We start from the raw sequence: 24,529 nt of genomic DNA, 5'->3' as shown, positions 1-24,529 counted from the left end.
TTTAAACTGGAGTCAAAGTTTTTTTGATTTAACCCAGGATTAATCCAGTGTCCTAATATTAGAAAAATTGACGTTACAAAATTTGCCTTAAATTATTATGCTGAGTGAAATAGATCAAAGGAACAGGGATAGACATAGAATAGTCTCACTCATCCGTGGGATGTAAAAAAAAAAAAAAAAGATAGGATAGTAAATATCCAGAGACAATAGAGATGAGGGTCCAGAGAACCAGCCCATGTTATGAAGCTTGCCACAAAGAGTGGTGAGTGCAGTTAGAACCATAAACATATTGACAACTACCATGACAATGATAGAGAGAGAAATAGAATGCCTGTTCCAGGCAGGGAGTGGTGGGAAAGGAAAAGGAGAACATTGATGGCAGGAAAATTGCACTGGTGATTGCACTGGTGATGGGCAGTGCATATTCTATGACTAAAACACAGCTATGAATATTTTTGTAATCACGATGCATACATAAAAATTATTAAAAAGAAGCTCTCCTGTTTTTATCAAGACTTATTTCTTGAATAGAGTAAATCTGTATAGTCAACTATCTCCAGTGGGTCAATACATACACATCAAACAAGACTATAATTATTTAACTCCTTACTTTCAAAACATCTATTTAGGGAAAAACATTTTTTAAATAATTTCTTTACTTAAACACCGTGATTACAAACATAATTGTAGTTGGGTTTCAGTCATAACAAGAACACCCCCTTTACCCTGCAACCTTCCCATCACCAATGCCCTCATCTCTTCCCTCCCCAAACCCTGGCCTGCATTCAAGACAGGACCTCTACACTCTCACTCACTCACATTGTTATGATAGTTCTCAATGTAATTATTTCTGTAACTACACTCACCACTCTTTGTGTCGGTCCTTCCACCTCTCCACTCTGGGAATTATTTCAATGTCTTTAAGTTTTCTTAAAAACTATAGATGAGTGAGAATATTTTGTGTCTCTCTCTTTCCCTCTGACTAAATTCACTCAGCATAATAGATTCCATGTGCATCCATGTATAGGAAAATTTCATGACTTCATCTCTTCTGACAGCTGCATAATATTCCATTGTGTATATGTACCACAGTTCCTTTAGCCATTCATCTGTTGAAGGAAATCTTGGTTGTTTCCAGAGTCTGGCTATTGCGAAAAGTGCTGTGATGAATATAGGTGTGAGAAAAATATTTTTATTGGATTTTTGTGTTCCTATGGTATATTCCTAGGAGTGGTATAGCTGGATCAAATGGGAGTTCAATTTCCAGTTTTTTGAGGAATCTCCATATTGTTTTCCATAAGGGCTGAACTAGACGACATTTAGGGAAAAACTTTTTAATGTTTTGAATTTTTAACATTTTTTTAAATATTGTTTCACTCCTTAAACAAGAAAATCTAGAACTATCATTAGACCTGGAACAGAAATCTTGAGATTGTGTGTGGTGTAACAGAAAGATAGCTTTATATTCCAAACCACTAGGCCAATACTACTAAAATTATGGGAACCAAATTTAATTAAAATATGTGCCTTTGGGGAAAAGACAGAAAGTACAGTGTGTGGAGTGCTTGGATGTAGCCAAATCAGAGTTATCCCATTTTGATGCCAGATGCACCCCCACACACACATACACAGACACACACACACACACACTGCCAAGGTCAGGGGAAATCCCTTAGTGCAGAGTCAGGAGCAGCTGGTGTGACCTCTAAACCAAAAATGAAAATAAAACATCTTTCAAGTCACGTAGTAAGATTTGGTCCATAATATCCTAGGCTTTGGCTTAGGGACTGAACGAAAACAGGAAGCAAGTGTTACAGTAGACTGAACACAACAACCACGATGGATAGGAACCTCTAGAACCTAGAGACTCTATCCTAGACCCTGACCTATAACTGGTGCAAATATCAAGATCGCTAGCTACAGTGGCTTGATTATCTCACACACAACAGAGAGGAAACTTTCCTGGCATCACAAAAAAGCCTTTGGGATGGGGTAATGAGTATATATGGAGCCAGGGGTTGATCCCATGATGGTATGCATCAAAGAGGGAGAAACCCTGTATCTCTTAGGCCACGGGATTTCCCTTTCTTCCCCAATGCTTACTGTGCCTATGTAAAAAAAAAAAAAAAGAAAGAAAGAAAGAAAGAAAGAAAAAAAGGAAGGAAGGAAGGAAGGAAGGAAGGAAGGAAGGAAGGAAGGAAGGACGGAGGGAGGGAGGGAGGGAGGGAGGGAGGGAGGGAGGGAGGGAGGGAGGGAGGGAGGGAGGGAGGGAGGGAGGGAGGGAGGAAGGAAAGAAAAGAAAGAAAGAAAGAAAGAAAGAAAGAAAGAAAGAAAGAAAGAAAGAAAGAAAGAAAGAAAGAAAGAAAGAAAGAAAGAAAGAAAGAAAGAAAGAAAGAAAGAAAGAAAGAAAGAAAGAAAGAAAGAAAGAAAGAAAGAGAAAGAAAGAAAGAAAAAGTGGGGGGAACGCCAAACCCTGACACTCCAGCACCCATACTTTTTCTTGTTTTGTTTTTGATTTGTTAGTTTTTGACTTTAATTTCCTTATCTTTTTTTCTTCCACTGTTTCTTTTCCACTCTTGTGGTTATTATTTAGAGATTATTTTTATTTGCCAGGTCCATTTTTTTATTTTTTCTTCCATTTTTCTTTTTTTTTCCCCTATCTTCTTTCTTTTTTAGTAGTTGTCACCAATTTTATTCTCCCCTTTTTCCTTATCCTTTTTTATCTCCAATGACAGTGGAATGGATGCTCAATCTACAACAAGCTGTAAAGTGGAGACCAGTTGCACTAGCATTCTGGGGGGTAAAGGAGGGAGATATGGGATGCATACTGGGAACAGGGGCAGAGGGAGGACAGCATTCGTGATGGAAATGCCCCTCATTCATTGTCAAAATATACCATAAATGATGTAGTGAAAGATTTGTAATGCACTTTGGTCACAATAAAAATTAAAAAAAAAAAAAAAAGATTTGGGGGAGGGAGAAAACCTGATGTCATTGGTAATATGTGGGGACACTGGGTTTCAGGATTTATAGTTGAGATTGTAACACTGTATACCTAAAACCTTATTGTGCAGATATTTACAAATCATAGTTTATACATAAATAAATTTAAAAAATGCTTCCCTCACAGTATAGAAATATATGTTCTCCCTTAATATTAGCATATATATTTAAACATCTACAAGCTACAGAATGCAGTCATAAATTATGGAACATATTTTTAACAAGCCAAATAATTTATAACACTTTCTCACATGAAAAATTAGTTATATCATCTATATACTGTCAGATTTTTATGAAATCTGATTTTCCTTATCTTATGTTATGTTTTGCGTATCCAGAATGTTCATTTTGTATTCTGCCCTTTCCCACACCCCTACAAAGCTCCTTTTTACTCCTTAACTCTCTAACCACCCCCAAACGTCAGTAACCTACATTACTCTTTTTTAATTTCAGTAGTGTACAATCCTTATCACAGACCAAAGCCGTGCATTATGTGTAACAACCCCAAACTGTTTCAAGAAGCTATAATTCTCACTAAATGTTGTCTTATACAGTGACGATTCTAACCACTTTTTATCTTCTCTTTTTGAGCTGTTTAACAAGGAATTTTGGTGAAAGAGTCCCCCAGTTTAATGCTTATGATTGAACCATATCATGGGAATCCTTGGAATTGTTCTTATGGACCCCATATGTGCCAATAACACCACGTGGCATTGCTCCTTTTTTGCATAGGCATATTAAAATGGGAAAATACTATACATACAAATAAGATCCTATCTAATAGAGATTGGAACACACAAATCTTGTAGTGCAAAGGGACTTTACACCCTGAACATTGACATAATGATCTGGCACAGACCTCAGAAGAAAGGGCATTTTCCATTCACCCCTGAACCAGGGAAGCCATCCACGAAACATCCAGGCTGGTCTATAACATCACCTGGAAGCAATCCTCTGCCATGGAAGACCCTACACTGCTCAGACATTGACCTGCTCAAAAGAGACTTCCCTTAACACTGAAAAGACTTAACAACAACAACGACCTGCTTACAGGACAGGGCTCCCTGCATTGTCCTTTGATTGTGAGGTGAAACGAGAGGACACTCCACATCCTGACTTCAATGTAGGATATACAGATTCCAGGATCTTTCATACAGAAACATGATACCAACAACAGAGACTGTGTGAAAAATAAAAGTATGTTGGCACTACAGACAATGTCTTGGATTGGACGATCTAGCTTGCAGGGAGCCTAGAGTTGGTCTTGTGCCAGGAAACTTCAGGGGTTGGGTCTCTTTGTATTTAGAACAAGGTTATTTCTTTCCATGTCCCTCATATTTTGGTGGGCCTATGCAAACAACAATTGCCACTCTAACACCATTTTTACTGTGCTCCTTTGACTCTAATCCTTAAAAAGAACCCACTTAAAATTTGAGATTAACTTAAGCAAATATGCATGTATATGGAAATGTAAAAAAATACTATGCCTGTAATGTTTAAGGAGTTACGTAAGTTTTATGGCTTTAGATTGCCTTGTGTGCTGTTAAGAAATATTACAATGTGTTACAATCTGGGGACTTGAGGGACAAAGTAATTGTACATGGATTCTGTCTTATTTATCTTAATGTTCTTTGGCTGAAATTTCAAAGTTAAGATATCAGCAAAGGGACTTCTGAGAATTATGTTATGGGTGATTGTCCTTTGATGTAACTTTACCTTGTCCTCTTTCTTTGCATCCTTGTTCTCATAATTAAAAATAAAAAAATTAAAAAAAAAAAGAAACTAATAAAACATAAAAAAAGGTAAAAAAAAAGAAATCTGATTTTCACTATGACAAGTAACAGAAATTTTTATTTTGGGTTTGATTTATTTAAAATACACATTCACAAAGCTATATTCTTACTAAATTCAAAAATATATTTTATGAAAATTTGGTCCAATTATATAAGTACATTAATTATACTTTGATGATTTTTATATTTAGGAATACATAAATTAAGATATTTTGCAATTAATAATTAGTGATAAATTTTCTCTCATTTAGGGGATGCTAGTCCACACTACCAATAGCCATTATGCTACAATCCCTTTTTTTAAAAGTGCCCACACCGGGCAATGTTCAGGATTTATTCCTTCCTGACTGTGCTCAGGGATAACTTCTGGCAGGGTTTGGATTTTCATATTAGATTCCAGAAACTGAACTAAGGTTGAATAAAAATGTCATCTCCATTATACTATATCTTTATATTCTAGATATTTATTTAAAGCAGAATTCTTAGATAAAAGAATAATTTTAATTATCTAAATTTTAATTAAAAATCATTCAATCCTCTAATCTTCATATTTTGATTGCAGAGTTGACAGTACAAGTTCATATTTTAAATATAAATACTCAAAATGTACCAAGTCACACAATCACAATATATGATTATATATTTTATATTGCATTATATTATTTTATATCATAATATTTCATGACCTATAATATATCATGTTATATAAATATTGTATAAATAATTTGCTATATAATAAAACATAACACTATGGTATAACAACATAATACAACACAACACAACATAATATATCAAACATAATATATTAATGATATATAAATGATCATAAATTTTAGTTGACAAAATTTTTCTGTCTTAAAATACTTTAAACATCATAAAATATGATGATATTCAGTTTCCCAACAAAAGATTCTCACTTAAATACAGTTGGGGCTTTTTAAATTTTAGTAGTCACAAACTCTTCTTGTGTAATTTCAATAGTCAACCATTTGTTAACTTTTGGTATATTCATTCTTTCTGTCAAATAAGAATTAAAATTCCCAGTGTATTTACACAATATTATAAATTAGTTATTGGCAATAGAGAAAATGGATTTAGCTCAAAATTAATCTAGACATTCTAAATGTAAGTATATACTCATGATGACAATAAGTTATTAAAAACAAAAGAAAATAAAGATATTAAATTCAACCATACAATTTTTCACTGCTTCCATGTGACATTTCATTCAGTTGCTAATGATGTTGATGTTGAAGCTCTTGGGAACAGAGCAATTTAGTACAAAACAAGTTACTGAAGAATCTTTCATTATCTGATTCTTAGAAAAAGTAGAACTCAAGAACAGCAAGCTCTCACCCACCTTGGCATAGATACAGCTATCGTTGAGTCTCTGCAGAGAGCAGTTCTTGTCACAGAGAGGACACATGAAGACTTCAGTTGCTTTGCAAATTTCTTGACTTGAAAAGAAAAGAAAAGAAAAACATGAACATCTTTGTTTGGGAAGATACTTAGCCCATGTGACTGACTCTGTGAAAAGTCAAAAGAAAGAAAAAGAATATAAAACTTTTAAGAGCTGTTAACAGGTAAAAGATGATTTAAGACAGTAATTCTATATTTTTAGAATTTTTAGATACAAATTTTGTTTGTTTTGTTGGTAGAACTGTGATAAAAAATTAAAACACCTTATAAGGGTATTGCTACCAAGACACTTTTACACTTGATTTCATGGCATTTAGGATAAATCTTGTGAGGACCATCCAGAGGAAATTTACAAAGCTCACAGATTTGCCCTAGGAACATATAAACAATACCAAAAAATGACTTCTGCTCACCTATATTTATTTTAGCACTATTTACAAATGCTAGAATCTGGAAACAACCTTGATGTCCTTCAACAGATGAATGGCTAAAGAAACTGTGGTACATATACATGACAATAATTATAATTGAGAGAATACAGGTAGGAGTTGGGGGAGTAGGGAGATGGGTGTATTGGTGGTGGGAATGTTACATTGGTGAAAGGAATGTTCTTTTTATAACTGAAACCCAACTGCAATTATGTTTGTAATCATGTTGCTTAAATAAAGATATTATTAAAAAAAATCTCATAGACTGAATGTTGTTGATCTAAAATCAGATGTGCTATACTGACATTTGAAGTTCCTAGATTTCTGTTTAAAAACTTACAGTTCTCACTGTCTTAAAATTACTAAAACTAACAACATTAAACATTTAAATAATTTCACAATTCCTTATAAAGTCAATTTCCTTCTAAAGTACCTGATGGTCATTTTAAGTTCAAATTTCTTTATGTATTTATTTTTGCATGGCTTGATACATAACTGTCACAATGGATGAAATGGGTGATATTTATCTGACCTCACTTTCTCTTTCAGTTTTTGGTTGGCATTCAGTGTTGTTCAGGGCTAACTCCTGGCTTTGTGCTCGGGGATCATATCTAGTAGTGCTTAGGGGAAATATAGAGTGCCAGGAAAAGAATCTAAGTTGGGTGTTTGCAAGATAAGCATTCTACTTCACTAAACTATTATTTTGATTCAATATTTCCTTTTTTAATTTAGACGAAATTTGCTTCTTTAACTCTATAGACATGAACTTTTAAAAACCTAAATGCACAGAGACTTGAAGATGGTCATCAGTTAATGTGCATGACTAGTATGCACATAAACCAACAAAGTTTTGATTCCTGGCACTTAGTAACTCAAACTTCATTGCAATCAGCTCTGGAAATTCCCAAACATGATGGGGTCACCCTGGATATACTGAGTACTGTATGGCTAGAGAACCGTCACTCCCTCAGGCTTTGTATCAAACCAAGAATTATAGGTTAGGGCTCCAGACTTCTGTTTGAGAGTCCCACTCATCTAACCAAACAAATACTAAAACATTGACTATATGTATGCATATACATATATGACTTTGTGATAGGTGCAGAGGTTAATAATTTCTCAAAAGTCTCAGTTGAAGATTCATGCACTTTCTATAATCTCAAGCCAAAGTGGAAATAAGTAGAAAATACTACTACAAATATAGTGCTTTTGTTGGACAAAAATGGGTTCTTTTCCTTTATAAAGTCTCCTTTCAATCTCCTGCAATTATACATTATCTCTATAACACAGGAAATGGATGGTCAATTTAAAGGATTTGCTCAAAGTCTCAGGGCTAAAAACAAATGATACCTTGGGAAATTGTTCTAGGTTCAGTTCTCTCACCAACTCTAATGTTATCAAATATTTATTAATAGGATTTATTTTATAAAATAATTTATGTCCAGGATGTACCAGACCTAGGTTTGAATTTTGACCACCCCTCCCAGTTCCCAGAGTGTTGATGAGTGTGGACTTTTTACTTTTTGAGCTCTGTCCAGTGTTTGGTACCTGGAGGCATAAGTAATCTCTCACACCACAGAGTACATCATCATTAATATTGTAGAGTACTTTCATAGAACCTACACTGATGGAAAAGAATGCTGGTGGGGTCCCCAAATTTCTCAAGCACTACTTGGGAAGTCTTCTCCTTAGGCAGAAAAGATAAATAACTGTTGAGTAATGATGATGACATTATAAATCTTATCTATATTATAATTTTCTTCTTTAATGCATAATAATTTGTTTATCAAAATGTCTCTGTTAAGATAACACATTTTGAAAACTCAAAAGGATAAAATTGCACTAAATATGTAGCTCAAGGTAGAATGCTTTCTTTTTGTGTGTGAGGTCCTGGGTTCAAACCCTGGCACCCCCCAAAAAAATTAAAAAAACTATATTTCCTCATAATATACTATTAAAGTAAATAATAATTACCATCACTTTTTAAATATATAATAGTAAATAATTTATTCATTTTGGGAAATTAGATCCACTCCAGGGTCTTGCTGCTTCCTGCTATCCTTTAGGAAGGCAAAATATAGAATATGACTCAATGATAATAAGTCTTTTAGGGAAATCTGAAAATGTGAAGTTGGTGGTAAGTGTTGGAAATAGAGTAGAAGTACTAGTAAAACAAGGTTTCAGAATCAGATGGAAGCATAATGGAAATTAAAATAAAATTATAGCAAGATAAGCTATTCTTATATCTATTAAAATTCTTTTTTTTGGGGGGGGGGCATCCCCAATGGTGCTCAGGGGTTACTCCTGGGACTGCACTCAGAAGTAGCTCCTTGAAGGACAGGGAACCATATTGGATGCTAGACATTGAACCCGGGTCAGATCTGGGTCGGCCATGTGCAAGAGAAACACCCTAGCTGTTGTGCTATTGCTCCAGCCATCTATTGGAACTTTAACAAAAAAATAAATAAAAGAAATATCAACAAATATCTGGAACAATTGAGTTATTATAATTTATTGGGGCTTAAAATATTTGGTCACTATTAAAATAATATAAAATATAATTAATGCATTTTTCTACACTAGGTATATATCTAATGGAATAATTCTATTTTGAGTTAAAAAATATATACCTGAAATTAGAATGTTGAAGAAATTTTATAGCAGTGTGATTTATGTTCACACTGGTAATTTATGGAGATAATTTAATGTCTACCAAAAATGAAATATAAAGCATGTTTTATAAAGGCTAGAGCAATAGCACAGTGGTAGGGTGTTTGCCTTGTACATGGCCGATATAGGACAGACCTTGGTTCAATCTCTGTCTTCCCATTTGGTCCCCAAGAGCAATTTCTGAGCTCTTAGCCAGGAGTAACTCTTGAGCATCATTGGGTGTGGCCCAAAAAAGGAAAAAAAACATGGTTCATAGATGAAATGATGTAGTCTTAAAATTTTAAGATAATTAAATTCTTTTTTTTTGGATAATATATTTAAACACCTTGATTACAAACATGACTATAGTTGGCTTTCAGTCATAAAAAATACACAGATCTCTCCATCACTGCAACATTCCCACCACCAATGCCCCCCATCTCCCTTCCTCCAATAAGCCTTGCCTATCATTGCCATGATAGTTGTTAGTGTGATGTACAATGACGTAAATGAACTTTGAATGAAATGAAATGCATATTCGAACTATACAAAGTTAAATGAGTCAGAAACGGATGATTGCAACTATATGAGGTATTTAAAATAGTCAAGCTCAAAACAGAGTTATGATGGGGAGGGTTTAGGGTTGCTTGACTTTATAGGTATATAACTCAATTATGAATATAAATAAGTTCTATTAATATGATATATAATCCGTTGCTATAGTTAACAAAAGTTATGTAAGGAGTAACTCATTAATTTCTTTTACCACGATCTTTAAAAAGTATCAGATACAGAGGCCGAAGGAACAGCATAGCGGTAAGACGTTTACCTTCCACGCAACCAACATAGGACGGAGCGAGGCTCAAATCCTGACATCCCATATAGTCTCCTGAGCTAGCCAGGGGAGATTTCTGAGCACAGAGCCAGAGTAACCACTGAGCGCAGCCGGGTGTGGATCCCCCCCAAAAAAGGGTGTTTGAAAAAAAAAAAGATCAGATACAGTTCTAAAACAATAGAACAATTGCTAAATATATTCGTTTAAGTCATTTATCTCTGTAAGCATCAATTTTTTCACCTCAATCTGGGTATACTATTAAATTGGAATAGTATAAAAGTCATGTTTATAATATGCTTCAACAATTTAAAGAATCTGATAAGGGTCAAAAACCTTTAGTTTAAAGAATGCTGACAGGAAAGGGTTTGAAAGATCCTTTAGAATTCTCTTGATCTGAAAAGCTAGTAAAGATCACATACATTTCCTAGTACTTCTTTTTTTTTTTTAATATCTTTATTTAAACACCACGTTAAGAAACATGATTGTAGTTGGGTTTCAGTCATCAAAAGAACACCCCCCTTCACCAGTGCAATATTCCCAACACCAATGTCCCCATATCCCTCCCTGCTCCACCTGTATTTGAGACAGGCCTTCTATTTCTAGTTCCCTCACACATTGACATTGTTATGACAGTTCTCAGTGCAGTTATTTCTCTAACTGTACTCTGTGTGGTGAGCTTCATATTTCCTAGTACTTCTAATGCCGACAATACAAGACAACTAGAAATTTTACGAACTTGAACTATGCTCAATGTTGAAAAAGGTTCTGAGAAATAGGCTATATTCACCCACTTGTTGATTTACATATATCTATGATAAGAGCTCTCCCTGACACAAATCTCAAAAGAATTTATTATGAGGGCCAGTGTGATAGCACAACTTTTAGGATATTTGTTTTTCACACAGCTGACCTAGGTTTTATCCCTAGCATCCCATATGGTCCCCAAACTTGAGGTAGTAATTTCTGACAGCAGAGCCAAGAGTAACCCCTGAGCACCTCTTCTTCTAATTCAAAAATAAAACAAAGAATTATTATGTAAGCCCAAAGAACCCATGTTAATATATATTTGCATCTATAGTCCACAAATAATCTACATGATTCTATAATTTGCTTCCATAATTCCCGTAATACAGAACCCATGTTAATATATATTTGTATCTATAGTCCACAAATAATCTACATGATTTAATAATTTGCTTCCATAATTCCCTTAATACACACTTCTACAAGCTTACTGTGAGTCAGTAAGAAAATATGGCCATAATTAGATTACTATAATTGACTGAAGGGTAAAATTATAAAGCCTCTGAGTAGTTTTTTAGTTTGATAATATTTTGTTGTTCAACAGTCAATCAAGAACTTAATAAAATAAAACTAAAACAGGGCAATACAAAATAGAAAACCTGAATCCTAACACCACCTGCTAGGCTAACACCTACAACTCAACTATGTCTGACACCTTGAAAAGGAAATTTCAGCCCCATAAAATTTTGCAAACTGAGATATTCAGTGATGCTTATCTTGGTTTAGAATAGAAAGTCTGACAAGATCTTAATTATAGTGCAAAAGGAGTAGCAGTAATATAATACCATAAAGCACTGAAGAAAAGAATTTGCTAGTGCCTTTTAAAACATTCCTTATTCTAAAGGTTAAAGAATACTTATATCACACAAAGGAAATCTAATTTACTTCAGTGGTACACAGATCCATAGGAACAGAAAATCTATTCATTCCATTGCCTTTGTTCTTTTTCAGCTTTGTAGAGTAGTGTAGGGGGAAATCTAAGATGGTAAAACTTTGTGAATATGTTCTCTCTGGAACTGAGTTATAAAGCAATTGTCTAACAATCATTATTTATCTTTATTAGTTCATTAAAATGTTTTTTAGAATTTTAAAATATCTACCTAAAATCTTAGAATGTGCATATGCTATGCAATCTCACTTCCAGCTACAATAAGATAAAACATAACTTCTTAAAAAATTTCTTAGAATCACCACAAGAATTATGTATAGCAGCAAATATACATAAACAACCTAAACATGAATTGACAGAAATGTTAAAAAAAGCTACATAATAGATACATTAGATATTACAAAGATAATAGTATTGTTCAGACAGGAGAAAGAAATCCTGCTTTCTGTAATAAGGATTGATTCTAAGGTTATTAAAAAGCCAAACATAGAAACAGGGAAGAACAAAAAAAAATTGGAAGAATGTTTTTCTTATCTCAGTATGTTAACTCCAAGTCAGACCTCTCCTCACCACAAAAGTTCTGTTTAGCTACATAGAAATAGATGTCCAAAACTGTGTATTATTGGGAAGAAGTTTTAACATAAGTCTATATACCAAAGTAAGTGTAATTTTTTTAGAAATTCTAAAATAAACCAGTGACTAAAAGAAATGTTTACATTCAGAATTTGTTTAGTTATTTACCTAGAATTATAATTTCATTTTCATGAAGAATGAGAAACATCTATCACTGCTTCCCTTATGAGGAAAAAAATGGAGCTCTCATATTCAAATATGAAGCGAAGTTTAACCACATGAAAAAACATATTTGAAAATACTTTTTTGTTCGTTTGTTTTTTGGGCCACACCCGCTGACTCTCAGGGGTTACTCCTGGCTATGCACTCAGAAATCTCTCCTGACTTGGGGACCATATGGGATGCTGAGACAGTGCTTATAAAACTGGCATAGAGAGAAGTAGTCTTGGAACTTATCCAAGAAAATTTCCATGTCAACTTTGGATCCTTTTTATTATTGTTAGTTATATATAGTGATCAAGCAGGGTCCAGCTTAAGGGAGCACGTTACTTCTGGTGATTCTTATAGACCCTTTACATTATTATTGTTATTTATAGATAGAAGACAATTGTATGAAACTGAGGGTGCCAGACCACTCTTGGTGATGCTCAACCTGGTGAAGCAGGGCTGCTAACTTATAAATTAGACCAGATGACTGAGAGCTACTAATTTCCAGTGTGTTTAAGAATAAACAAGATTGCACAGAGTTTTAAGCAAGTGCCATCAGAAAGTGCCCAGGGGTGGGAGTCATTCAATGACAAGATTAAAATTCAGTTTTACATTCATGCTACATATGGCCTCTGGAACTTAAGGTATCCTTCTGTCCCTTGCACATAAAAAATAAAGGAAGGAAAGATGAAAAATAAATATCAAACAGTAAATAAACTAATGGTATCATCTTGTTTTGGTTTGGGGGCCACACCTAGCTATGGTCAGGGTTTACTCTTCACTCTGCACTCAAAAATCATTTCTGGCAGAGTTTAGGGACCCTATGGTAAGCCACAGATTGAACCTGGGTTGGTGACATGCAAATTAAGTGTCTTAACCTGCTAAGCTATTATTACTACAGCCCCAACTACCACTTCTTTTTACAGTCAGCACTATTGTAAATATTTTTGTTCTACCAGAAAGAAGTCATACTCATTGTTAACATTTTTGTTAATAGATAAAAATTAGGTGTTAAAAGGGAATAAAGTGATATACATGGTACCCATTCATTAATAGTAGTGCAATATGTAGTATCAAAATAAGATATGAAGAGAGGAAAGAGAAAGAGAAAAAAAGAGTGTGTGTGAGAGAGAAGTGAAATGCTTAGAGGCAGGCAACAGAAGGTGGGAGTTTTATTGGGGATACTGGTGACCGAAAATGTGAACTAGAGTACATTATTCTCAACCATGAACAATTTTGTAACTGCAGTGCTTAAATCAAACAAATTTTATTAATAACCTACCTTACTTGACTTGCATTCATTGTTAGTATTCCATAGAAGAACACACACAAGCCAACAATTGCTGCAGGAATTAGCATGCCAGTGTACCATCCCAGCCAAGCAAAATAGAGTCCAATCTTCTCACCAAAGTAGAGCCTATGGAAGAAAGTAAATCTTGAAGGCAAGGTCAACTAAAATGAAAATATTGATGTCATAGCTAACTATAATTTTGGTTGTACACAAGAAGTTACACTTTTAGATGCTTATCAGTTTTATCTAGTTAGTATACCTTAATATGCAAGATTTCTCATATCTTTTATGCAGCATTTATTATTTTTCATACCAAAAATGTAGTAAGCCACCATGATTTTTTGTAAATTAAAAAAAGTTTTTCCAAAAGCATAATTCATTGAAAAGAGATTATAATTTTCTCTGTACCCTTGGACATATGTTAATATAGATGCAGCCTGAAATTGTCATCCATTCCCCAGCAATCCTCATTACTGTAGTTCCTGGAAGAACATACTTTTTCCCCCTCTTGAATAATGCTAATTCCTCAGTTTTGAATACTACACTCACCTTCTTCTCTTGTCTAGCTTCCATTTATTCATCACCTTATGTCACTTCTTCTAGGAAGTCTTTTCTAATTTCAGTCTAGTCCAATATTAGATATCCCTGCTCTTTTTCCCACACAATTCTCACCTGTGCTTCATTGTGCTAAATTTATCACACTTAGGAAAAGTAAGTGACACTCCTCCATTCTTTAACCTCCTACAGGACTAAAAGCTGTTTGAATGTCAATCTGAGACATGTTTTGTTAGCACTCATCAGAGGAAGTGCTGAATAAGGCTAAGTGAGTGAATGTATTTTATTTTTCATGAGTTGCAGAAGAGATCATATAGAAATAAAAGATGAATAAGGCAGGGCTAGTAACTATCCATTTTTTCTCTACTCACCGTTTCTATTGCCAGCAATATTTGTTACATGCCTTTATAGAGCTTCAGTAAAAAGAGGGCACTTTCTTGAATTCGATATGACTACTAAAGTATTATGTTCATCTTCTATAATCACTTAACACACATTTCATTTCAGCAATAATTTTTAAAAAAGTGTGCTTAATAATCCATCTGGGAATACTGCTATATGCAGTGATTCTGATTTGAAGACAATTTTTTGCATTTTTTCAGTAACAAAATTCTTGTCTAAAAATTCTTATCTTTCCACTTAATTACTTTATTTTTCCAATTATAACTCATGCATACTGTGCCTTGTAGGGAGAAATAGGTGTCCTCCATTATATAACTTTTATATACTATATTTGTCTCTCTCATTTATTTTTCCCTAGCGACAAAGAACAATAGTCTATTCATTTATTATACTGTGATACTGTTCTACTTCGAGATGAAAGCATATTACAAGAACAGCTATTGTAATAAAGCCTTTAAATTCTTCAAAGCATGTGTTTTTGTGTAAAGGGGTCAATTTACCAGGTTAAGGACAATTAACGTATCACTACTATTTATGACATTTCTCATCACACTCCAAACTTACTCACTATTTTATTAATTTATATATTAATATTTAAGTACCAATTATTCTAATAATAAACCCGTTTTTGAAATAATGTCTATCATAAGATGAATGTCCAGTTCAACTATTTTAGAGATTACTTATTTCCTTTTAGATTTAAGTGCTTCTGATCCTATGGTCAAACATTACAAAAAAATACTGTCATTTACTTGTTTTGGTCGGTAAGTTTTCTTGCAGAAAATTTTGAAATGTTCTCTTTAGAGGTTAAAAAAAATAATTCCAGGGACATGTGGCAAATACTAAAATAGATTTTAACTACTCAATGTTGAATTTACATTTACATTAAAAAATAAAACTATAAAACTAGCCAGATGTGATTGTTTATTAGGCAAAAAAAATAAATTATCATATATCCATCCCTCATTTACTATTAGATAATACTTTTGAGCAGGAAAAAATAAGTATTGCCTGTAGAATTTTTATGTCCATGATTAAAAGCTGTAACTCTTAACATTGTCTTTCTTTACCTATCAAAACCAACATGATCAGAGATATCAGAGATCTATGACTTGGAATTATTTGGAAATGGGAAAAAAACTACAAATAATTAAAATGTCAAGTATTTTAAGATTGTGTTTTGCCAGTTGTACAAAACTAGGTCATGTATACATTTTGGTGCATAAGATCATATAATTTACCCTGTATATGTGTCATCACTATCTCAGTTTTATCATAGGCAGTCCTAAAAACAACAGGAAACTTAAAATATCATTAATTTATGACCAAAAACCTTAATATTGATACACTGAGAGGATCTGTTGTCTTTTCCTTTCCCTCTTTTCTCCTGCCTCCTGAAACTCTGCTAAGAAGGTCAAGAAAGACCCAGTGAAAACTCTTCCAGAGGTGCCCCCAGCAGAAAGGTAAACTCCTCTGTTTGTGAAGGCATGCAGTAGGGGTCTGCCCTGCTGTGGGTGTAGCAACAGAGAGAGAGAGAGACTGAGAGGATCTGTCACTTTCACCTATCCTCCTCTTTTGTCTCCTGAAACTCTGCTAAGAAGGCCAAAAAAGTCCCAGCGAAAACGGTGTGCTCTTTGTAACTAATGAACCCCAAGATAACACATAGAAAACAGTTCACATTAGAAGTGTGACCATGGGGAAACCTCATAGGCGAACACTATGCACAGAGAATGAAGACGGTAGCTTTGATGACCCGAAAAATACCAACAGTCTGATTAATCTCTCAAATAAAGAGTTTAGAATAGAAATATGAAGGATCCTCATATAAATCAAAGAGAGCACAGATCAAGCTGAACAGAACACAAAGATAGAAATCAGAAAACTCCAAACTGAAATAACAGGTCTGAAAAACATGGTAGCTGAACTGAAAATCTCAATGGAAAGCCTCTCCAATAGGATAACAACAGCCAAGGACAGAATCAGTGAACTGGAAGATGAAATGCAGAACAACTCCATACAACAGAAGAGGCTGGAAAAGAATCATAGGCAAATGATCAGACAATGGAAAAAGTACTCCAAGAAAGTGAACAGATGAAAATATAAGTCTTTGGTAAACTCAACAGAAACAAAGTAAGAGTCAGTCCCAGAAGCCCTGGAAGATGATCCCCAGGAAGAATCAACAGTCAAAGACATAATCACAGAGAAACTCCCAGAGCTAAAGACTGCATGAAACCAAATCCAGCATGCCTGAAGAGTACCAACTAAAAGAGACCTGAAGAAAAGCACCCCAAGACACATCCTAGTCACAATGACAAACCCCACAGATAGAGATAGAATACTGAAAGCAGCAAGAACAAAAAGAGAAATTACATTCAAAGGAGTATCCCTAAGATTTACAGCAGACATGCATGTCACAAGACATCCGCAAGGCAAGAGACAGTGGTGGGAGACTGTAACAAGGCTGAATGAAATAGATGTTTCACCTAGAATAATACTGCATTCAGCCTGACTCACGTTCAGGTTTGCCACTTGCACTGCCACTCCAGCCCCCCCCCCCACACACGTTCAGGTTTGAAGGAAGGATACATAATTTCACAGATAAGCAACAGTTCATAAACTTTATAGATCCAAAACAATCCTTAAAGGAAAAACTGAAAAGTCTACTTTAAGACAAGACATACCAACAGACACACCAAATTTATACACAAAGATGTATATACATATATATATACATATTTATATACAAAGATGACATTAAATCGCATGGCAATCATCTCCCTTAAGGTCAATGGACTAAATGCACCAGTTAAAAGACACAGAGTGGCAAAATGTATCAAAAAAGATGAACCCAACTTTCTTCTGCCTACAAGAAACACAACTGAATAGTCAGGAAAAAAACATAGACTCAAAATCAAAGGCTGGAAGAAAATCATACAAGAACAGAACACCCTTTAAAAAGCTGGAGTGGCCATATTAATACCATGAAAAGGCACATGAAAAAATGCTCCACATCACTAATCATCAGGAAGATGCAAATCAAAACAACTATGATGTGCCATCTCATACCACAGTGATTGACACACATCATAAAGAATGAAAACAAGCAGTGCTGGCAAGGATGTGAAGAGAAAGGAACTCTTATTCACTGCTAATGGTAATGCCACTAGTCCAACCTTTATGGAAAACAATATGGAGATTCCTCAGAAAAACTGGAAATTGAGCTCCCATATGATCCAGCTATACCACTCCCAGCATTATATCATAGGAACACAAAAATACAATTCAAACATCCCTTCCTCACACATATATTCATTGCAGCGCTATTTAGAATAGCCAGACTCTGAAACAAACAAGATGCCCTTCAACAGACGGATGGCTAAAGAAACTGTGGTACATATACACAATGGAATATCATGCAGGGTCAGGAGAGATAAAGTCATGAAATTTTCCTATTCATGGATGTACATAGAATCTATTACGCTGAATGAAATAAGTCAGAGGGAGAGAGACACACAGAATAGTCTTGGTCATCTATGGGTTTTAAGAAAATAAAAAAAAACATCTTTACTATAATTCTCAGACAAAAGAGATGAGGGCTGGAAGGTCAAACTCACAATATGAAGCTCACCACAATGAGTGGTGAGTGCAGTTAGAGAAATAACTACACTGAGAACTATCATAACAATGTGAATGAATGAGGGAAGTAAAAAGCCTGTCTCAAGTTCACGTGGGGGATGGGGAGGAGGGAGATTTGGGACATTGCGGATGGGAATGTTGCACTGGTGAAGGGGGTGTTCTTTATATGACTGAAACCCAACTACAATTATTTATAATCAAGGTGTTTTAATCAGGATATTAATAAAACAAAATGTAACTCACTTATGAAAAAGAAAAAATACAAAACAAAACAGAAAAACCTTAATGTTAAGTGGAATATTCATTACATACCTATCCTTGTGTACATGAAATATAAGACTTCCATAGCAAAGTTCTTCTCATAGCTTAACAGACAGGGAATTGAGTTACATTCTCAAAGTAAGCATCTGAGTTATTGAAAACAAAAGCTGCTTGATGAAATAAATTGAAGTATCATTAGCTATATATTTTATCAGGAAAATAATTATTAATGTTAAAATGCATACTCTAAAATATCAACTGCATATTAATGTAACACTATTACTGTGTTACTATATTAATAAAATAATTTCATTGCTATAAATACCAAGATTAGACTCTGTCATGAAGTAGAATCCAAACATCTTGATTCTAAGTACTATTAGTTACTTAAATATTTGAAATAAAATATAGATAATTTTTGAATATTTTGCTTCAATAGACTAACTGCTTCATCATTATTTTCTTTTCTATGTTCTTAGTGTCCCGAGGATATCTGTAACTCACAGTCTTTTCTTCTAGCCTCTTAATAGACTCAATCAACAAAAGACATTTTAAAAAAGGGGTTGGAGAGATAGCATGGAGGTAGGGTGTTTGCCTTGCATGCAGAGGATGGTGGTTCGAATCCTGGCACTTTATATGTCCTCCGACCCTGCCAGGAGCAGTTTCTAAGCGTAGAGCCAGGAGTAATCCCTGAGCGCTGCCAGGTGTAACCCCCAAAACAAAACAAAACAAAACAAAACAAAACGAAAAACAGATTGATTATGGGACTTGAGTGATAGTAGAATGGTAAGGCGTTGCCTAGCATGCAGCTGACCGAGGACAAACCCGGAGTTGATCCCGGCATTCCATATGGTCCCTCCAAGCCTGCCAGGAGCGATTTCTGAGCGCAGTCAGGAGTAACTCCATGAGAGCCACTTGGGTGTGGCCCAAAAACAAACAAAAAAAATTGGTCTTATATACTCTTAACGTTTTTCTCAGACTATAATTTGATGCTTTCTTCCTAATTCATAGCTTACTTTCTGTCATATTATTCTATCATTCCAATGGTTATTATTTTTGTAACATTCTATCAGTTACTATTCCTCCATCTAAGTTTGATAAAACTAGCTAGCTTCTAAAGTTTTTTGCATAACTTGTGAGCTCTCAATTTTGTTTTTACTTTCACAAATAGTTCTTTTATTATATTCTCTTAAAATAAAATAGTGCTCATTCAAATTATTGTTAGAAAACTAATTGACATAATTATGAGTTATTATTTATATTTTATATTTTGTAATTGTTCAAAGATCAGTAAATTTAAACTAAAAAAATATTTATTTTTCATTACTATATACATACTTAATAATTTGTTTTTTATTTTTAGGCCAATATCTGATTTTTTAAAAAAAATTCCTAAAATGACATAAATAATGCTATCATACATATAAGTATATCAAGACTGGACCAAGTTAAATAATTTTAGTCATTAGAGTATATTTATGAAGCAGATTAATCACAAAATTTCCCTATTGAAAGTTATATATGTACATGTGTAGATATATATGGAGTTCAGGTTTTTTTTTTTTTTTAAATAGGATTTTCGGCCACACCAGCGGAACTCAGGAATCATTCCTGGCTCTGTGCTCAGAAATCATTCCTGACAGGATTGGGGGACCATATGAGATGCAGGCAATCAAACTCTGGTCCATTCTGGGTCAGTCGTTTGCAAGGCAAACCCCCTACAGCTGGTTTTCTTTTTTTTTTTTTTCATAGAAAAGCAGATTAAAAAGATTCCTTTGTACATTCCTTCTTAATATTTAGACTGAAGTACGAACATCTCACAGGCACATCGATGCAAAGAATTTGATGAGTGAAGCTAAGAATCTTTATCTTATTGTTGTTAGCCCACTGTGATTGCTTTAGAGAAATCCAATCTTTCTCCATAGCTATTCTCCTATCCATGCTACCTGAAAAGTATCCCTTGTAATGAATTGTTTAATCATATGATCCAGGTTTAGATTTGTCCCATTTTACCTTGAAATTCTAATTTTTATTAGAAATTTTCTATAGTGATCTCTCATAGGCTCATTATTTTTATTTCATATCTTAACTTTATATCTCAGGATAATCCATTTTTTTATGTTATTTGTTTTAGCAAATGACCTATAATATCTTGTTTTTTCTTATTTTATCATTAAATTATCATTGATTTGGTAAGCAAATGGAAAAATTCTAATATTAAGAAAATAAAATGGGCCTGGAGAGGTAGCACAGTGGTGTTTGCCTTGCAAGCAGCTGATCCAGGACCAAAGGTGGTTGGTTCGAATCCTGGTGTCCCATATGGTCCCCTGTGCCTTCCAGGAGTTATTTCTGAACAGACAGCCAGGAGTAACCTCTGAGCAATGCCGGGTGTGGCCCAAAAACCAAAAAAAAAAAGAAAAGAAAGAAAGAAAATAAAATGATAATATATGTCTTTCACTATTTTTCAGTACCTGATTAAATCCAAGGGCTGATGCTTGTACCACATTCCCCAGCGAGCCCAGCGCTCATATAATAGATGTCTATTATTCTGGGGTCCATGGGTTTTGATAGGCTGGTCACTTTTATAGGCTCCCTGAAACAAATGAAATACATATCCATTCTCTTAGAGAAATTTAAACTATCAATTGCCAGTCTGATTTTTCCTTATAAAGTAATTTAACAACTTATTGAAAGCTTCAAAAATTGTTAAATTAAATACATTACAAGAATAAATTTTTATCTATAAAGTGACTACATGTTTTCAATGGAAGTTTAAACATGGGGCTTATCAAAAACCTGTTATATGACTCAAATAAATGAAAAATGCATATTATTTATAATAAATTCCTAGTAGTTACCATATTTTACACAAGTGGTATCAAACTATCAGAACACAGATTAAAGGTATAAAAATTAGTTAATACCAAAAATATTTCAATTATTTCTTTATAACAGTTTTCCCAGACCTTTAGTCTCACGAATTAAACTTGACCTTGTATCGACAATATGTTTTTTTATCCAATGTTTAATTTCTCTAAACCGAATTTCTGTATCTCTAACATGGGAATAATATTGATATCAACTGCTTTAAGGTTGTTGTAATATTAGTGGGAATATGCATTGGTTATATAAAAACATTAACAGCATTAATCCATTTTTTTATTAGTCATATAATAAATATAAAGAGTGGCTCAAAGTGAGAATTCAATATGTAGTCTTTATGTGCCACAATAACCCACCTACAAAGTGGAGTTTATATTATTTTTATCTCAGTAAGTTATTTCAAGGACTGCATGCACATAAAAATTTTAACTAAGTACCAAGTATGAAGGGTTCATTGCCTTCTTTTGATTTTGAGTTATACCACATTGTAAATTCCCTAAGTATCAGAATTATATCCTGTGAGTCCCCAAGTCCTTAGAAGTAGAATAATAAAGGGTTTCAGAAATAGGCACTTGAAATATGTAAAGAATCTATTCTTTTGAAATGAAAACTTGCTTACAAAGTATAATATGTGCTGGAAGAGTCTGTTAAAATGGATTAAAATCCCATTTCTGCATAACAGAAAACTTTTTTATCACCACTTGAATAGAGATTTTTACTAAAAACTGTTAGAGATGAGATTATCTGGCCAAAAAATAAAGTAAAGTAAGATTTCACATTTTGTTCTATATTTTTCTTACATTTTAATGTGTTTCAAAATAGATCATACAGGTCAGAAATTTGCCCTATTTGAGAGTCAAGACAACCTCAAGTTGGACCAAGTCAAGGAACTTAGTGCTGCAGCAATGAGTGATGGTTAAAGTACGTGAGAAATCTGGAGCACCAGTGTGTAGTAGCATGATTATAATGGGACTTACTAATATAATATGGCACCTCCCTTATCATACCTTCCTAGATGGATAGACAAAGTTAGAGAAAATAAAGTCAAACAATACATAAAAATAATACATATTTCATTTAATTGAATATTAGAGATTAAATATTTTAATCTTAAATGTATTTTCCTTTTATTAAAAGAAATTGTGTGCATACTTACCTCATGTGGAGGAAAAGCTGCTATATATGACCCATTGTTTATAAGTTTACAGATTCCTGGAAAGAGAAGAAAAGAACCATTCAGGATTTACTTTGAAACTTTAATTGAAGACTTCCCTCTGAAGTAGTTCATTGACTCCTGTGATCACCTCACCAGGAAGATGTTGTCAGAATACATTTAAATTCTATCTATTTCTTTCAGAACCTCACATTGTGTAAGGGAATATGGAAATCACTGGATTACTTTAAATCGTTTAGTAACTTATGGGAGTCATTGGGTTACTTTTATGTTTTAATTACAGGTACAACATAATGTGGAGACTGCAAGATGCAGACATACTATATCACTTTGACATATCATGAAATAGTGTGCATTTTAATATCACTCTATATAGGAATCACAGGAACAGCTTTTGTTCCCCTTTTTTTTTTCCAATAATAATGAACTTCAAGGAAGCAGAGGGATTTCCCAGGCTCTAAAATATTTCAAAATATTGTTGGTACAGGGAAGTATTTTGCTATTTATTATGTGTTCAGAGTGATAAATAGTAACATGAAACTTTTCTAAAATTTTTCTCCATACAATAAGAAAGTAGTGAAATGGACACATCTGTAGATGAGAGATAAAATAAGTTTGAAGAAAATCTTTCTGATGTCAGAGAAAGTAGAGGGGTTAAGATACTAACCTTGAGTGACTGTGATTCTATAAATGCACAGGACTACTCTAAGTGCATAGCTAGGGGCCCTGGAATACTAATAAGGCACCTGGGTAATTTGTGGTACAGCAGAAGCTGAGCAGGACAGCATCTCTGGATCTTAACACTGAAATTCTTGGAGGTTGACAGAGATTCAGTAGGAAGGACCCGGGTTCTTTTAAGCAGTTTGGGAAATACCCTCAGCAACAACAAAACATTTTTTTTTTACCTTATTACATTTGCTTACATTTGGGGGAGGGGAGGTCACACCCAGCAGCGCTCAGGGGTTACTCCTGGCTCTATGCTTAGAAATCGCTCCTGGCAGGCTCAGGGAACCATATGGATGCCGGGATTCAAACCATCGACCTCTGCATGAAAGGCAAAGGCCTTACCTCCATGCTCTCTCTCCGGGCCCATTTGCTTACATTTTTATATTCAGAAATAACTAAAAATAATTACATGGCCAAATTTGTAAAATATTCAATTACTGTGACATAATTATATCAGATGTTTAATAATTAATATTTAAACAATCCTTATAAGATAATTATTAATTCAAAATTACACTGTTGGCATTTGCAAGGATTTCAGAAATCATCATAATGAGTTTTATAAAACAGCACAAAATTTTATATACTGCATGATTCTAAGATACCCAGTGTTATTTGAGAGATAATTTAAATTTTGCATTATTCTCTGTTTACAATGTTTTACAAAATATGTGATATGTGTACAATAATTGAATATTGGATTGAATTTTAAAGATTGTATATGAACATGCTATTATGTAAATGTAATTAGTTCTTACACCAATTATTTGTTTTTTTCTTATTTATTTTTGTTTTTGTTTTGTTTTGTTTGACACACTTTATTGCCCCGGGCTTCCTTCATGCTCTGCATTCAGTATAATTTCTGAAAATGGTCTAAGGATAACAAATAGTGACATGGATCAAGACTGAGTTTGTTGTCCTCAAGTGAAGCTTTTAATCTACTTAATATGTTTCCAATCACTATGTATTTCCTTTTCAGATATTTTTCTTATTAAAGTCTA

General features: G+C 33.9%; 1 protein-coding gene across 1 annotated transcript in view; it reads right to left on the bottom strand.

The window, feature by feature from the left end:
• ANO3 (anoctamin 3) overlaps positions 1-24,529 on the bottom strand; it is a 242,927-nt gene that overhangs the window by 76,482 nt on the left and 141,916 nt on the right. The window contains exons 10-13 of the mRNA XM_049780960.1: positions 22,785-22,840; positions 21,217-21,338; positions 13,883-14,017; positions 6,157-6,253 (exon numbers count right to left, since the gene is read on the bottom strand). Coding sequence (XP_049636917.1) covers positions 6,157-6,253; positions 13,883-14,017; positions 21,217-21,338; positions 22,785-22,840 — 410 coding nt within the window. The remainder of the gene's footprint in view (positions 1-6,156; positions 6,254-13,882; positions 14,018-21,216; positions 21,339-22,784; positions 22,841-24,529) is intronic.

The sequence above is a fragment of the Suncus etruscus genome, chromosome 9 (assembly GCF_024139225.1).
Source record: "Suncus etruscus isolate mSunEtr1 chromosome 9, mSunEtr1.pri.cur, whole genome shotgun sequence".
Classification (NCBI taxonomy): domain Eukaryota; kingdom Metazoa; phylum Chordata; class Mammalia; order Eulipotyphla; family Soricidae; genus Suncus; species Suncus etruscus.
This window is presented reverse-complemented; position numbering and strand designations above follow the sequence as displayed.